The sequence below is a fragment of the Zonotrichia albicollis genome, chromosome 5, assembly GCF_047830755.1.
Source record: "Zonotrichia albicollis isolate bZonAlb1 chromosome 5, bZonAlb1.hap1, whole genome shotgun sequence".
NCBI lineage: Eukaryota > Metazoa > Chordata > Aves > Passeriformes > Passerellidae > Zonotrichia > Zonotrichia albicollis.
In genome coordinates, this window is record NC_133823.1 from 4,206,791 (window position 1) to 4,222,886 (window position 16,096).

The 16,096-nt window shown below is 40.8% G+C and overlaps 2 protein-coding genes across 8 annotated transcripts in view; one reads left to right on the plus strand and one right to left on the minus strand.

Moving 5' to 3' along the window:
• The window catches only part of CTNNA2 (catenin alpha 2), a 494,680-nt gene that overhangs the window by 151,362 nt on the left and 327,222 nt on the right, over nucleotides 1-16,096 (minus strand). Inside the window, exon 1 of one of the 7 annotated variants that reach the window (XM_074540548.1) lies at nucleotides 13,214-13,354. The exons of 3 other annotated variants lie outside the window; for them this stretch is intronic. Coding sequence is in view for 1 of the 4 variants with exons in the window: in XM_074540545.1 (XP_074396646.1) it covers nucleotides 11,397-11,447 (51 nt within the window). In the remaining 3 variants the exon portion in view is untranslated. Of the gene's footprint in view, nucleotides 1-11,282; nucleotides 11,321-11,392; nucleotides 11,463-13,213; nucleotides 13,355-16,096 lie in introns of those variants that run through there. 3 more of the 7 variants (XM_074540545.1, XM_074540546.1, XM_074540547.1) reach the window with 3 other exon arrangements.
• On the plus strand, nucleotides 12,296-15,210 carry LRRTM1 (leucine rich repeat transmembrane neuronal 1). Its single transcript, XM_005493631.4, has one exon. It carries the CDS (start codon nucleotides 12,376-12,378, stop codon nucleotides 13,936-13,938), a length of 1,563 nt encoding a protein of 520 aa, XP_005493688.1. The 5' UTR covers nucleotides 12,296-12,375; the 3' UTR covers nucleotides 13,939-15,210.

Sequence of the window (16,096 nt, forward strand, 5' to 3'; positions counted from 1 at the left end):
CAGAATTTTTGATCAAGTGCCTGGTGGCGAATTTGAAATACTAGCCTGGGGGCCCTGATGAGACATAATTCATTCCAGAACAAATCCAGCTTCCACATCCATTCCTCTAAAGTCATTATTGACCCAAGGGAAAATGCTGGCCTTAAGCAAGTTTTAATAAAGACTCTGGTGGAGTCGTTTCTGCAGCACTAAATGCGATAATGAGAAACAAGCCACTTAGCTGCAATAGAGCCAGGACCTGTATATAACCTGAAAGTCAGTTTGCTGAGGTTCTTGGGATTCCTTCCAGCGATGAAACAGGCATCCAAAAGAGATCTAATTACCTTGCACACTAATTTGTTACATAAAAATCAGTCAGGCTTAAATGGACCGATATTCTGCTTGTCCTATATGAGTGTAATTTATTTTAATACTGTTTCTGTGAAGTAAAAATATCCATAGACTAATCAAGTCTGGGTTGAAAATCAAGGTTTTTACTAAACCAATAAAAGTGTGAACATATAAATCTGGCCTTAAATATTGCTCTACTTTAGAACTTTTCTTCAGTTTATTTTAAACAAGAAATGTTTGCATTTATGACCACAGGACTTGATATAAAATAGCAAATTTTCCTGCAGACTCTGGCAGATTGAGAGTTTCTTATGGGATTACTGAAAGTTCTCTATGCATGAAGGAGGTAAAAAATCCTAGCATGCATTAGTTTTAAGTTAGATTTGTAGGGTTTTTAAAAAAAAAACTGTCCTTCACTCTGTCCCTTTCTAACCATCAACCTCAAAATAAAACCTTGCTAGACACAGTGGAAGTGATTTGAAAATTAAACTACAGTCTTGCTGGGGAGAGATGGAGAAAGGACCCTTTGTGTGACTGTTATGATCCTCAGCCTCCATCCCAGGCACAGCAAGCACAATCTTTTGTGCCTGTGGTTGATGTCTGGCATTCACTCACAGAGAGATGCTTTGTTTTTTTGGCTTCCAATTCTACAATCAAGTATTGAAGTTGTGAAAGTCAGCAGAGGAAAAACCAGAAATAGGCTCCTCTGCCCTGGTGCTTTGGTGATACAATTGATGGGAGGGAATAGGAGCACATAGAAGAGAGGCTGAGTGTAGCAATGCTTCGGGCAGGAGGGAAACTGGAGAATATTCCCATGAATAAACCATGCAGAGAACCCCTGGGCCAGCTCCTGCCCTCACCCAAAACAAGCTGTATGCAGGTATATCATAATGAAATTCACAAATTTACAAAGTTTTACAGGCCTGATCAAGTGCTTACCATGCACAGCAAAAATAAATAATTTAGCATTAATCAGGGGAAGATACAATTCCCAGCCAGACTGTCAAACCTAAAGCCAGTGTGCGGTACTTGCAGCCAACCTCCTCCTTTATTTCACACAAAAACAAGTTTGGGGTACTAATCCTTTTTAAGAAAATTCCTAAAATATTTTCTAAAGTTACAGGGGACTCAGTGTGTAACACAATCCTCCTGCTTTATAATCCAGGAGAATTGGCACTTACAGTTTTTTTTTAAATCATCCTTTAGGTACTGTTTGAGTTGAAATCCGATACTGTGTGGTAATTTCAATAAAAGTAATATTGCCTCACGTTTCTGTGAAACTCACAGCTATTTATAGGAACGAGATGCAGGGGTGGGGGCACAGCAAATATTCCTGGTTTGAATGGAGATGAAATGTCAGGAAGACTGGAGTTGCCATCTACTGGAATGTGCAACGAATGACAACTGCCATGCAAAACCCTGAATTTCAAGCATTAGTCACAGGAACAGTCCAGGTACTGCAAGGCTCCAGGACAAAAAAATACACAAAACCCCCAATCAAGTATTATAAAGTGAATCTCCAAAGACAAAGAATTATTCTTCACTCAGCTTTTGGGAAGTCAGAAGATGCATAAGGAGGCTGTGTCAGACCAATCTTATTTGCCCGTCTTTATCCATATTCAGCAATAGATTATATTTATCACTCCTCATCAGAACACTGATAATCGCACTTGCCAGCTTCAAAAGCACAAAAAGAATGTCAGAATCTGAAAAGGAGAGAATTATAAATTCTTCAAGTATGGGCATCTAATCACCACTGCATTTTTGAACCACCACTTTTTAATACAAGATAATATTTAGGAATGTCTCCAGCTGATGAAACACAGAAAAACATAACACAAATCTTCTTAGAGCTGCTTATCATCAAAGCCAGTCAGTCCATATTAATTCTGCTGTTCCAATAAAGTGTAGTAAGTTCATATCAGAAAAAAAAAGATATTAAAGTATTCACTCTTGTGCTTGTAGGTGATCTAAAGCAGAATTTTTGTTTCCTACATCTAGATCTTGCAAAAGACCGATTATTTAGCTAGGAAAGTATATACAGGAAGTCTTTACAGCTGGACAGACAGACAAACCAGAACTCTCCAGGGCAGTTCAGATGAGAAAAGAAAACAGAAATGTCCTGAAAGTGCTGTGACTGAAATGACACCAAAAGAGGAGGAGACTTGATGCTGATAGCAGCTGCAGCCCAGAAATTCAAGGTATTTGCAGACATCAACAGATCACGTCTCACCTCACAGCACCAGGATTTTCTGCAAGCAGTTTAATATTTTCTCATGTTTAGTAAGGATGTTTATTAGTCTCTTAATAAATGGAGAGTATGAAGTGACTGGAGAGAAGTATCTGACATGTGAACTGTGTTATTATGATTAATGGAGTTCACACATAAAGGGTTACTTCTCTGGAAAACGTCAGATTGAATAATTACTGGAATTACTCCCAAAGGGCTTTAGAAAATGTTCTGCCCAGTTTCAAGTCACGTTCTTATCACAGTTTTCTTTTGACTAGAGGGTGATCTTTAATTGTAGATTTAAGTAAAACAAGTACTGTAAGCAATTCATTAAACATTATGAAAAATGATGTATTTCTCTAACAGTCCTTGAAAGCAGCTTTCACTTTTTACCCTCATCTTTAGGCAATATAGAAAAATCAAATCAATAAATAAAATGGCTTTCTTCTGCCTTTGAAACAAAAAAGCACATTGTCCCTGTTTCCCTGCATCAGACTAGGTATAGAATATGCTAGAATTGATATATAGGAATATTACTGGCAATATTATTAAGATAAGTAGGGAAGAGATGATAGCATTATTTGGTCTCTTGGATTTCTTAAATCTAATCAGTATTTAATGGATACAACGGTGCCAGAAAATCCAGACAGACAGAGAACACAGCTCAGAAGCTTCTGAACGTGTTTCAGGGAAGCGTCCCAAGGTCAGCACTACTTTGCAGTGCTGCAGATGCTTCCAACAGGCTCCACTCCTGCAGAGTGAGGGCCAAGGAAAAGCAGCACAGACCAAAGGATAAAGGGATTTTCCTTGGGCTGAAGGCAGAGAAGCCAATACCACCCAACTTCATCCCACTGGCACTAGGGAAGCTTCTTCCCACTAAGTTTTCCATGTCTTCTGCTGCTCATTGCTCTCCTGACCCTCGTGGGAACAGCTTCAGGTGGGTTCTCCTGACTTGATGTCAGTGCATGGCCCAAGCTCAGCGGCACTATAGGCTGCAGAAACCTCACTGTACAAATCCCACACCTGGGAGCAGTAACACACTGAATTCTTATCTAACAGTTGCCCTGAACACCAGAACTGTGTTATTATGATATTCATTATGGTGTGGAGCCAGGCTGGGAGAGCTGTGGGTGCTCACCTGGAGCACAGAAGGCTCCAGACTGACCTCAGAGCCCCTTCACCCAAAGAGGCTGCAGGAGAGCTGGAGAGGGACTTGGGACAAGGTGTGGAGAGCCAGGCCAAGGGATGTGGCTTCCCAGTGCCAGAGGGCCGGGTTAGATGGGATATTGGGAATGAATCCTTGACTATGAGGGATAGGTTGTCCAGAGAAGCTGAGGCTGCTCCATCCCTGGAAGTGTCCAAGGCCAGGTTGGACAGGGCTGGGAGCAACCTGGGATAGTGGAAAATGTCATTTCCCATGGCAGAAGTTGGAATGAAATGATCTCTTTAAGGTCCTTTTCAATCCAAAATGCCTGTGATTCTCTGATCCAACAAAGGACAGTCCATTATGCAGGGACACAGGAAGAGACAATCCCTGAAATTAAGAACTGGAAACAATAACACCCAACAAAAATCAACAACTGCAGATGAAAGAAAAAATAGGGCACAAAACAAGTAAAACAATTAAGATACAATTAAAAGAAGCAAAGTGAGGGTCTGGACCTGCTTCCAGGATGGATTTTTAGCAGGTCTGGCACTCACTATTTTGCATTGCTGAATCACCTTTGTCCCCTGCCTGCCATGGGTACAGAACATCCCCTGCCAGCATTCACAGACCACACCAACCTTGAATGGGGGATCATTCAGGAGTTTCACACCAAATTTTTAGGATTGCTGCAAGGGACGTTACTGATGCAATCATGAAAAGTGGGTATTTGTCCACAGCCATGCGTGCATCACATAGCATCCACTTAAACACAAACACCTTTTCATGGACAAAAACACCTGAATAATGGGGAAAAAACTACAATATATCTTGAACCACGAGCATTTTACAGATACTGACCTTTGGTTTTGATTTAGAGGCTCTAACTAATAAAGCTTGGCTTTGCACCAAATCTGAAGAAGAAAATCAAGTACACTCTTGTCAAATCATAATTAATTTGCACTACAAAAAAAAAAGAGCAGAACTAAGCCAAGCATTCTTTAAAACTGGTCTCTAGAATTCAAAACACTCCATAAAATGTCCTATATCTTGAAAAACAGGGTGATATTTTCCTGCCTTTTCAAGTTGATTACGCATCTTTCCACTCATTTAAAATATAAATTGAGTTTTAGGAAACAATAAGCTCTTCATTTTACAGGAATATTAAAGATTCAGAAGTACAGCAGTAGGAGAGGGAATGTGATTATGAAACACGGCTGAAGTGAACCCTAAAGCTTTGTTGCTGTTTGCCCTCCAAATCTGCTGTTTCACCATTAAAAACATGGCAGGGTAATTTACATTCATGCTACTGAGCAGATTTTGAGAATGTATTTGGCATGTTCTTTCTAAAACCTTGGAAAATTCAGGATCTTTGGATTTGTTACTACAATTTGGTATGCCTCTATATATTTATTTAAAGCAACGGAGTAACACAAACTTTTGATTACTTTGTACGTTTCTTCACTCTAAGACATGAAAAATCTTCAAAATACACTGAAACAAAACCAAACAGGAGTTAGGAATGCCTATTTCAAAGATTGTCATTGGATCTCACAAAATTAAATTAGCTATTGAGCAAAGCTGAGTTTCTAAGATTACACATACACCACACACAAACCTCCTCCACCATATAAACTCTTCAGTAATGCCTTGAGAATTTTTAAGTTGGTTTAAAAAAAGAAGGTCAGGTTATTCTCTCTTTTTTTTAAGAAGGCATGACTATCTTTTGTTATGCCTTTAAATATGTCCTTCTGAGCACTCCTGACCCATGACTATTTCTCTTAGACATTACATCAGTTGCAAATAAAACGTAATGAAACCATAAATATTGCAGGTAGTCAACAAACCATCGTCTTTAGGCTTGCAAAAATCACACTGACTTTTCTCTGAAATATGAGTCTTCAACCTGGTTTCAGCATTATTAATTCTGTCTATTAGCTAATGATCCAGAGGCCCTCTAATCTCCCTGTAAGATGCAATACACGTGCAGGATTTCAATGCATTTTGTTCTGAGTTTTCCCTTCAGAATATGGGAATCATTGGTTGGACAGGGCTTGGAGCAATGTGGGATGGTGGAAGGTGTCCCTGCTCATGGCAGGGAATGGAGGGAGATGGTTTTGAGGTCCTTTCCAGCCCAAGCTATTCTCCAATTTTATGATTCTATTTTTCTATGGAGTCAGTTCAAATGGTGTTCTATGGAATGGGAGAGGACTCAATAAAAGTCTTATTCAATTTCAAAATACCAGTACAAATTTCATAACTAACCTGTATTTCTAGAAATAATGTATCCAAAAGGCCAGCATGAAGTTTTTTTGTCTCTTCTGATTTTGCTTTAAAATACATTTGGAAATGAGTACAAGAAATGGATTAAGAACAACTGGTTGTCTAATGCTGAGAACAGATTTTCTGTTCTAGGAAAAATTTCCAAGAGCAGCTCATCCACTTGTAAAAAGACTTTCCAGAAGACTGCCAGAAACAGCTTTTAACTTGTTCACCCTTGCTTTCAATAATTGATTTCATAAATTCCTCTCAATTCTCCACATGTCCTGCATTTTGGAAATCTAAAAGGTGTTCACTGCCCCTCAAGGTGTTGCCATTGGTAAAAAGAAGGAAGGATTTTGCATCAGGAAGGTAATCCCAATGTATGACCAATGACTTCTCGACAGCATGGTGCTACCTGCATCCCCAGGTGAGACCTCACAACCTCCCAAACAACACAAATTATTCTGGAAAAGGACACAAAATATTGGTAAAACATGATGGGTTTAGGGCCATACTAGTTTGGCTACAGGGGGATTTTTCACAGTCCTCAACAATCCTGCAATTCTGTCACTTCATCCAACCTCTTGGTAAGTCTGAGCAAATACACCACCAACCAGCCAACCACCAACCAACCAACCAACCAACCAATCAGCCAACCAACCAACCAGCCAACCAACCAACCAACCAACCAACCAACCAACCAACCAACCAACCAACCAGCCAACCAACCAACCAGCCAACCAACCAACCAACGAGCCAACTGACCAGCCCCAGGTGAAACAGCTGGAGAAGCAACATCCATGGAAGAACAGAACCCCTCAGTCCGTATGAGTCTCAAAGCATGAATAAAATACTGTTTATCACCAGAGTTAATCAAAAATAACCCTCACAGATGAACTAATAACGGTAGCAGAGGACACAGTAGATGTATTCAGGAGTGTGGATAAGCTGTGGCCCTCTCTGCCTCTAAGAGAATTGGAAATTAATTAAAGTTCATTTGCTGGTACCTCCAGAAATGCTTGGGAAGGTTGTGAGATCAACCTTTGTGGAGTGTCTCACTTAGCACTTCTGAAGGTGCAATTAATTGATTTCCAAACAAGTGTGACCAACTAAAACCTCCACGCTTGCTAATCATTGCACTCCACAGCTGCTTCCTCCATGATTTCCTAAGACATTTTTAGAGAAATAAATGAGCAAGGGTTAATCAAAACCCAAGGTTTAAATTTTCACTTTTCCTGCAAACCAGGAGTTCCACCAGCCTGGTAACATGACAGTAACACAGCAGCCTTTGCCTAGCCAGGATGTTGCATGATCTTCATGTGTTGATTAATCATAAAAGGATCATTTTCCTTCTTGTCTTTTTCCCATTACCCCTGGAACAGTCACTCTGTCAAGAGTTTTGCCATCATGACCAGACATCAAAGCTATTTTCACAAATACTTTAGAAAGTCAATCCTTTTTTAGCTTATTCAAGTAGTCTATCAGTCATGGATGGAAAACAGAGTTACTTTTTCATACTCTGGATATGTTGTCCTAAAACCTGACATTTCTGCCCTGCTCTGACAATTCTGCACTTGGGTCTCTTCTGCCAGTGACCTTCCAGAGCTATGCACGACCACCTGCACGTGAATGTGGCTGATGAGGATGGAATAACTGCAATGAGACAGAGAAATGTTTATCACCTTGTCAAAAACAAAAAGGTCATTTACATAAGAATGTCTGTGCTTTAAAGGGAGCCACAAATCCAATATGTGCCTGTCAGGTACTGTAAGAATTTAATGACATCTGGAGCCAGCAGGATTATTTTGGTCAAAATCTTGTATAATGTTACTCATTTTTATATCTACTAAAACAGACATGTTATAGAACCGGACTTCTTATCAGCTGAAATCCTAAATTTTATACAGAATGGGCAGCCAATAAATGTTATAATCTATAATTTTATACAGAATGGGCAGCCAATAAATGTTCAGGATGACCAAGACAGAAATTCAAGAGAAATAACAGATATAGTTTGCTTTACCTTAGGTCATATCTTTTCCCCCCCTTTTCTGCTTTTAAATGTTTCTTTTATGCAAAATGTCATGGTTCAGCACACTTGAAAATTAAAGAAAGACTACCAAAGATCAAGGTTTGAGTCCTTCCATTCATGAAAGGAAATTAAAATCATCACTAAGAGCATCACTTTTTATTATTCTGATATAAACCACTCAGAAAATGCCAAAAGCAAGAAGTACACTCAGTATTTAATAGGTTGTTATGCCTTTTCATATTTTGGTGGAGAATTTATGAAAAGATGTGTGTATGAAGAGTTAGACATCAGCAGCCACATTCTGATCTCAGGCACTCTGTCCCAACCCCATCTGTCCTGGATTGCAAAATATCCAGGCACAAACATTAAAGGAATATCCAATGGATTAACAAGAATTAAATGATTCTGAGACCAGTTCAGTTATATGGGAGATTTAATGGTTGGACTGGATCATCTTAAAGGTCTTTTCCAATCTTCATGATTCTATGATTAATCTGAACAAACTATTAAAAATGTGTAGAGCAAATACATTGAAATAAATTGAAATACATTGTTTTTCCTTTCCCGATTGAACAGTTCTGACCATTGCTGCCACTGCATTATACTTTTCAGGACTACAAGAACAAGCTTCCCACCTAAACTTTCTAAAACTTTATTCATGTTGTTCTTCTGTAACCTACTTCACATTGATTTAATCAAGCTCCTTTAAACACACAGTTTGCCATTCTTAAAATGTTTTATAATAGCACATTTAATAAAGCTAATTTAAATCTGCTAATTTATAGAGACTTGCCAGAGGCTTTGAAACTTCAGAAAATGTGTAAACTTAACAGTTTGGCTGTGATAACAGCTCAGACAGTGGAAATTAAGCCCTTTGCATTACAATCATCTTCAAAGTGGATTCCTGGTTTGATTGCAAAAAGGGTACATTGCAAAAATGCAGTAGGACACCAGTTTACAAAAGACATTTCAGATGCCCCAGTTCTTGAATTTGGTCACTTCTGTGCCTCAACATCAGAGCCTCAAACATACACTGAGGTCTCTCATCTGAAGACTACCTGGGTTCTTTTTTACAACCAAATTTTGGATAAGAGCAGAGTTTCCTCTTCAGCAGCCCTCGGTTAGAGCTCTGGGAGAGTGCACTTAGGGCCATTAATTCTGGGCCCCTAATTCTGCTTGTCACTCTTCCAGCTGCTGCTATCCAGGTTTGCTACTGTCTGCTCTAATTCCTGCCTTTGAAAACCAAATGATAATGGATTATATGCCAGAGTGGGAACAGGCACATTGGTTGGGATCCAAGCTGTATCCCAGGTGATAACAAGGAGAAGCAGTGAAGAAAAAAATAAAAATATTCAGCTCTTCAGTGATGTATCAGGGAGCTTAATCTCTACTAGAAGAAGTCTTTATACATAGCATTTAAATGGTAACTAAGTGATCCTTATCATCATCTGATTTGCAGAAAATGGTAGCTTTCCTTGAAGATATAATTGAAATTTTCAGGGCAGCTGTTGCAGACCTCTCTCTAAATTTTTACATGGGAGAAGGCATTAAGGCTTCACCCAAAAAAAGACTTGTAGGGTTGCAGATTTTTAAGGGACACAACCTCATTGCTTTGAAGCTTTTTTCAGTATCTGTTAAGTTCAAGTCATCCTTTAATTTTTTTTCTCCCTGCTAATTGCACCAAAATATTCATCAAGGCAATCTGGAATATATTCTTGGGTGGGTTTTTTTAGTCTCTCCTGCTCCAATGCTTTTTCTGTCGGTTCTGTCACTGCTTTCTCTCCTGCTTTTGTGTACCGAGAAACAGAATTAAGGTGTACTGCAACCAGTGGACACTTGCATAAACAGCCTGCTTTGAATAAAACTGCATGATCTGGGGAGAGGAAAACCACCTTCAGCTCTCCTGCCCAAATGCTAAAACATAGATGAGCTTCATTTACTATTAAAGCATCACATTTTTGCTTTGAGACCACTTTGAAATGTTGTGAAGAGCAGAAAAATGTAAATAAACCGAACAGGGAGCATAAAAGCACATTGATCCCCAGGTTCTGAAACCACAATTTAAATGGTTTATATTTGTAATTTATTTAAGACTGTTTCTGGCAAATCCATTAGTAATCAATCTCCTTCACACATTTTTATTTTTATGCACAAGAGCTTCAAGTTTGCCAGGACTTCTGCAAAGCAACTTTTACTGCATCAAATTACTGCATTCCTTGATCTCCCCCAGCACACACTCACAGCAGCCACACTCACACACAATGTTCAGCTCTGCAACAGACACCACCAAAACAAGGAATTGCTTTTAAATTAACACAGCTGTGAAAAAAGAAAGCAAACACAGTGGTTTTGCCCTGTCCCTCCAGCATTCTGCATCCGATGTCCACTTAAAAATCAGCACGATCCTCTGCAATGCCTGCAATCCTAAAATCCGTGTGGAACTTCTTCACTGGGTATTGATGCAGAATTGGGAGCTGTCAGCTCCGATCGCTCTCACCAGCACAGGGGCTTGAGATTCTATTTCACAATAGGAAAAGATGGCCAGCGTTTTCCTGACAGAAATACCGTGCATTTTTCAGTCAGTAAAAATTACAGAGCTCATTGATGATGCCTTTCCCATAGAGAACGAGGACTGAAAATTACCCAGCAAAGATTTTTTTTTTTCTTGGAACACGGAACAAAAATCAGCACGATCTGCTAAACTTATTAACTAACGGGGTTTGAAACCCTCTCTTTGCATGCTGCTGACACACTCACAGCCACCTATGCATTGATCTTATTCAAAAAGCACAGTAATCTTTATGCTGCTAGAATTTGAGTTCTGTGTGCCGTAGCATACACCGCAAAGAAAAAGGAAAAAAAAAAAGCCTTTAGGAAAGGCATGTGCTGAACACACAAAATATGCAGGATGGAAAAAGACCAAATGTAATTAAAGCTTATATGAAATGAGACATTCCTATTTGCAGAGCTCTGGCTGCATTTCTATGAGAAAGAATGCACAGAATTTCAAATCATGCTCTATTTAGACAATGTCAGAAGAAAAAAAAACACATTTCCCCCCCACACACCCCTCAATCCCCCACCCAAAGACCAAAAGGCAAATCTCATCATCAGAATTAGAGAGAAAAAGCAATCCAAAAAGACTGGTTTACATATTCCTTCCCAAACCAAGTAATCGAGTCTCTCCCTCTCCCGGCTAATAGCTTATAAATTCAGACTTTAAACAAAAGCATCCGAGGGAAAAAAAAACAAGAAGAAAGAATCCTAATTCTCAAGCTTCCTACTTAGCACTGCCTCGCTTTTGATGATTTGTGCGGCTGTGTGTGCGTGCCTGTTTGAGAAATGGCGAGATAGGCTTAAAGTATTTTCCATTTCATCAAAGAGCATATATTACTTTCCTGGTTCGCTCCGATGTTGGTTTTATGCCCACCCCTTTTCAATCTGCCCATGTCTGAGATGCACAGTGCAGGCGTACAATCATGAGCAGCTTACGACACTCAGTGAACACTGGGTGCCTCTGCATGCTCTAGCAACATACTGCTCAGCTGAAGGGAAGGGATTCTTGCTGTCTCTCTCTGCTCTAGGCATCACCTAACAAGCAAAGCGAACAAAGAATGGGAAATAAAGCGACCCTTAGCCGGTCTGTGAATGAATGGTAACCTCTCTCTGGAGTAAAGGTTGTGCCGGTCCATGCTCGTTGCAAATGATGGACATTAAACAGATTGACAAATCCTGTGGAGTCGTTAGTAAAGAGTTTGGAGTTTTTTTCACGCCACAGTGTTAACTGCAGTGGAAAGGACAGAGGGAGAAGGAGAAGATCAAGCTCATGTACATAGTTCTGAAACTTGCAGGTCCTAGGAGGCAGCTCAAAAGCTAGCTGGACAAGCCTTTCGCTCGTTGAGCAGAAGCGAAGTGAGACATTGTGAGCTTGCCAGCCTTGCACAACATTGAAAGGGACTGAATTTGTAGCACAGAGGGGTCTTTTTTAGCTCTGCATATAATTAGTCCAAACACAAAGGAAGCAACTGAATGGAGGTTGTCACTCTCTGGAAAAGGGTGGGTAAGACACTTTTTAATTAAATTCTTTCATGAAGAAAGATTTTTTTTTTTCCTTTGCTGCAGCATTTAAAATGAACAAAATCACTATCATTTTACCTTTGAATGTCTGTGAACTTTAATGCTGCACAGCTCCTGCATGCTATAAAGTGAAATATTTGCCTCTGTGTTTGTTCTGTTTGCTGTTTTGCTTTGGTTTTCGGGCTTTGTTTCGTTGGTTTGCCTTTTTTTTTTTTTCCTCTCTCCCTTAAATAAAATATGATGTAGAATTTGAAAAGACTCAATGGACATTCTCAAGCCTATTTGGAAATATTCTTGCTAATGGATTTCCTTCTTATTGGTCTCTGTTTAAACTGGCTGCTGAGGAAGCCCCCGGGGTTGATATTGTGTACGCTGGGTATCTTTTCTAAAATGCTTCCAGCTGTGAATAGTGGGTGTCCACAGCTCTGTCGGTGTGAGGGCAGGCTTTTGTACTGTGAATCACTGAATCTCACAGAGATGCCTCGCAACCTGTCGGGCATGATGGGCTTGTCTCTGCGGTACAACAGCCTTTCAGAGCTGCATGATGGACAGTTCACAGGGTTAATGCAGCTCACGTGGCTCTATCTGGATCACAATCACATTTGCTCAGTGGAGGGGAATGCCTTTCAAAAATTGCGGCGAGTTAAAGAGCTCACCCTGAGTTCCAACAAAATAACCCAACTGCCCAACACCACTTTCCGCCCCATGCCAAACTTGCGCAGTGTGGATTTATCATACAACAACCTGCAGTCTTTGGAGCCTGACCTGTTCCACGGGCTGAGAAAACTGACAACTTTGCACATGCGGTCGAACGCCATCAAGTTCGTGCCGGTGAGAATTTTTCAGGACTGTCGCAGCCTGAAGTTTCTAGACATAGGATACAATCAGTTAAAGAGCCTGGCTCGAAACTCTTTTGCTGGCTTGTTCAAACTCACTGAGCTGCACCTCGAGCACAATGACTTGGTGAAAGTGAATTTAGCCCATTTTCCCAGGCTCATCTCCCTGCACTCCCTCTGCTTGCGAAGGAATAAAGTTACCATCGTAGTAAACACTTTGGACTGGATATGGCAACTCGAAAAGATGGATCTCTCCGGCAACGAAATCGAATACATCGAACCTCACGTTTTCGAAAGTGTACCTCATCTCAAATCCCTGCAGCTGGACTCCAACCGGCTGACCTACATCGACTCCCGAGTCCTCGACTCCTGGAAGTCCCTCACGAGCATCAGCCTCTCCGCCAACGCCTGGGACTGCAGCCGGAACGTCTGCGCCCTGGCCTCCTGGCTCAGCAACTTCCAGGGTCGCTACGACAGCAACCTGCTCTGTGCCACCCCCGAGTACGCCCAGGGAGAGGATGTTTTGGACGCCGTGTACGCCTTCCACTTGTGCGAGGACGCCGACCCCACGAGCGTCAACACCTTCTCCCCGGTGACCAACAACAGCGAGCAGACGCTGGGCTATGGCTCGGCCACCGCCACCTACGACGCGCCCGACGGCGACGAGGACCGGACCACGTACGCCGTCACCATCACCATGCCCGGCGAGAACTCCGAGAACGCCGTGCAGATTCACAAGGTGGTGACGGGCACCATGGCACTGATTTTTTCCTTCCTCATCGTGGTTTTGGTGTTGTACGTCTCCTGGAAGTGCTTCCCGGCCGGCTTAAGGCAACTAAGACAGTGCTTTGTCACACAGCGCAGGAAGCAGAAGCAGAAACAGACCATGCACCAAATGGCTGCCATGTCAGCCCAGGAGTATTATGTTGATTACAAACCCAACCACATTGAGGGAGCCCTGGTGATCATTAATGAGTACGGATCTTGCTCCTGTCACCAGCAGCCAGCGAGGGAATGCGAGGTGTGATTTTCCTTTGGGATTTAAACAGTGTGCAACCAAATAACAGCGTGCAGGCAGACAGTGGCACGGGGTGGGAGGGGGGGTGCTGGGCTTTGCTGGTGATTTCTGACGTGCACCCCTGCCCAAATTAAGAGGGGCTGTCCAAAAGACTTGATATTTTAGCTTTATCGTGTCTTAAAAACCTTCAGGACAGCCAATCTTAAGGTTTCATATGCTAATACTCCCTTTGAAGATCTGTCAATATTCAGGAATCTGAGAGTGTAAAAAAAAAAGGTACCAATTATTGATCTTTTGTAAACTAAGAAAACTGTTTAAAATAAAAAAAAATAGCATTTACAGTTTTTACAGACTGGTGTATATTACATGAATGGTTCCCTGTATACAAAATGCAACAGTTTAACCTCTCTCTTCATGCTGAGTGTTGAAATGAAAAGTAGAGGAGCAAAGAAGCCACGTAAAATAGAAAGCTTAAAATGACCCAGGTGGCTTCCCATTGTAATTAGCACACATTCACGTACATCATGTTGCTGAAGATATGAAGCATGACACTGGAATTCTATTTTTGTTAATGTGCTACCTGTAACTGGATGTCAGTACAACAAGGAGCCAGAGCACCTCAGAAAGGCTGAAGTTTTGACTGTGTCACTAGGACAGGATTTCTGAGGATTTTTAAGTACAGCTCTCTTGTTAGTTGCTGTAAGGTCCATAAAATCTGCATTATAACCCCTAAAAGTATTTTGTATCAAAACTGATGATATTGTGAGGACTTTCTAACAAAAAACAACCAACAAAACCCCAACAAGTGAAACACTGCCAAAATGTGCTCATCCGAATTTTCTTTAATATTAAAAACCAACCAAAAAAAAATGCTAAATTTAAAGGTTTTTACTTGCATTTGCCACTTTTATGCTTGTTTTGAGCTATGCCAAGAGCAAATACCCCCTCATTTTGTGCTCTGTGGTGCCATGGTGAAGAGCAAAAGCAATTATTTGGGTCTCAGTGGTGAAACTCAAGAGCAAAACCACTGTCAGGGTAGGACAGGGAGTTTTCAGAGCACCCTTCTGGGTGCTGTAGTGAAGTGCTGGCAAAGCCCAGCTCGTGTCCCTCCCTTCCCCTAACAAAACAACCCCAAAACCTCTGCAGAGGCTGGAGGCAGATGCACCCTCCTCACCAAGGACTGAAAAATGGCATTGATGGATTGAAGCAGTGATTTCATGATGTAGAATCCCACAGCTGTTTGATCTGACTGCCCTTAAATAAAGGCTTCCTTTCCTTGTATTTTGGATTTTTCATTCCAGAATGTGAACAAGCAAACGATTGATCTTTTCAGCAGCTCCTCTCGCACTAATTGACGATGAGGGAGTTTTATAACATCAGGCAGAGCATCTTGAAATTTTCTTCCTACAGCATTACATGTGAATAAAATGTGATGGATAATGAACTGGGTGGCATTTCTATGCTTTGTACATGTTTTTCTCTATCCTCAGGTTACCACCAAGAGAGGAGCAATTCCAAAATTTTAAATGTGTTTTAATGTAACACAGGTTTGGTTTTTTTTCCTTTTTCATTGCATTAAAGTGCTGTCTACTCTTACAAGGGTACAGCAGGCTTATAAAGCAGAAAAACAGGCACAGAAGAAATATTTTGTTTTCTTGTACAGCAGGTTTTAGCCATTAATTTTAAATGTAAAGAGTGGATTTTGTGTTTCTTTTCTGACTGAAACTATTTTTAAGGAGTCAGAACTTATTTTCCTCTATTTGGTACATTTCATAGCATGTATTATAAAACATGAAAATAATCTCTTAATCAAAATTTTTACTCAGTGAGACTATAATATAATCTGTGAAAGCAATGAGATTATGTACTGGGAGAGGACAGTGTCACAGAAAATTTAATGAAAATCAACTGCTTATTTTTTTCCTAAAGCCACTGCAAATTCACCCCCAGCTTTCAAACAAGCAAGCACTGTTAAACCCAGGCTTTTCTCTCTTTAAACAAATGCACATTTCTCTCTCTGTGCCTCGAGCCCACAAGGGCCTGATCTATCCTGAAACTCCCAAGTGACCTGAGGGGTTGAGTGTGCACGTACAAACCCAACAGGAGGGGCAGAGGGAAGGTACAGAACCCTCCTCTCTTTGGGTTCCTGACCATGCTTGAAGCAAAA

Excerpts from the sequence above, each read along its gene's own strand:
- LRRTM1 (XM_005493631.4), top strand. The coding sequence starts at position 12,376 with ATGGATTTCCTTCTTATTGGTCTCTGTTTAAACTGGCTGCTGAGGAAG.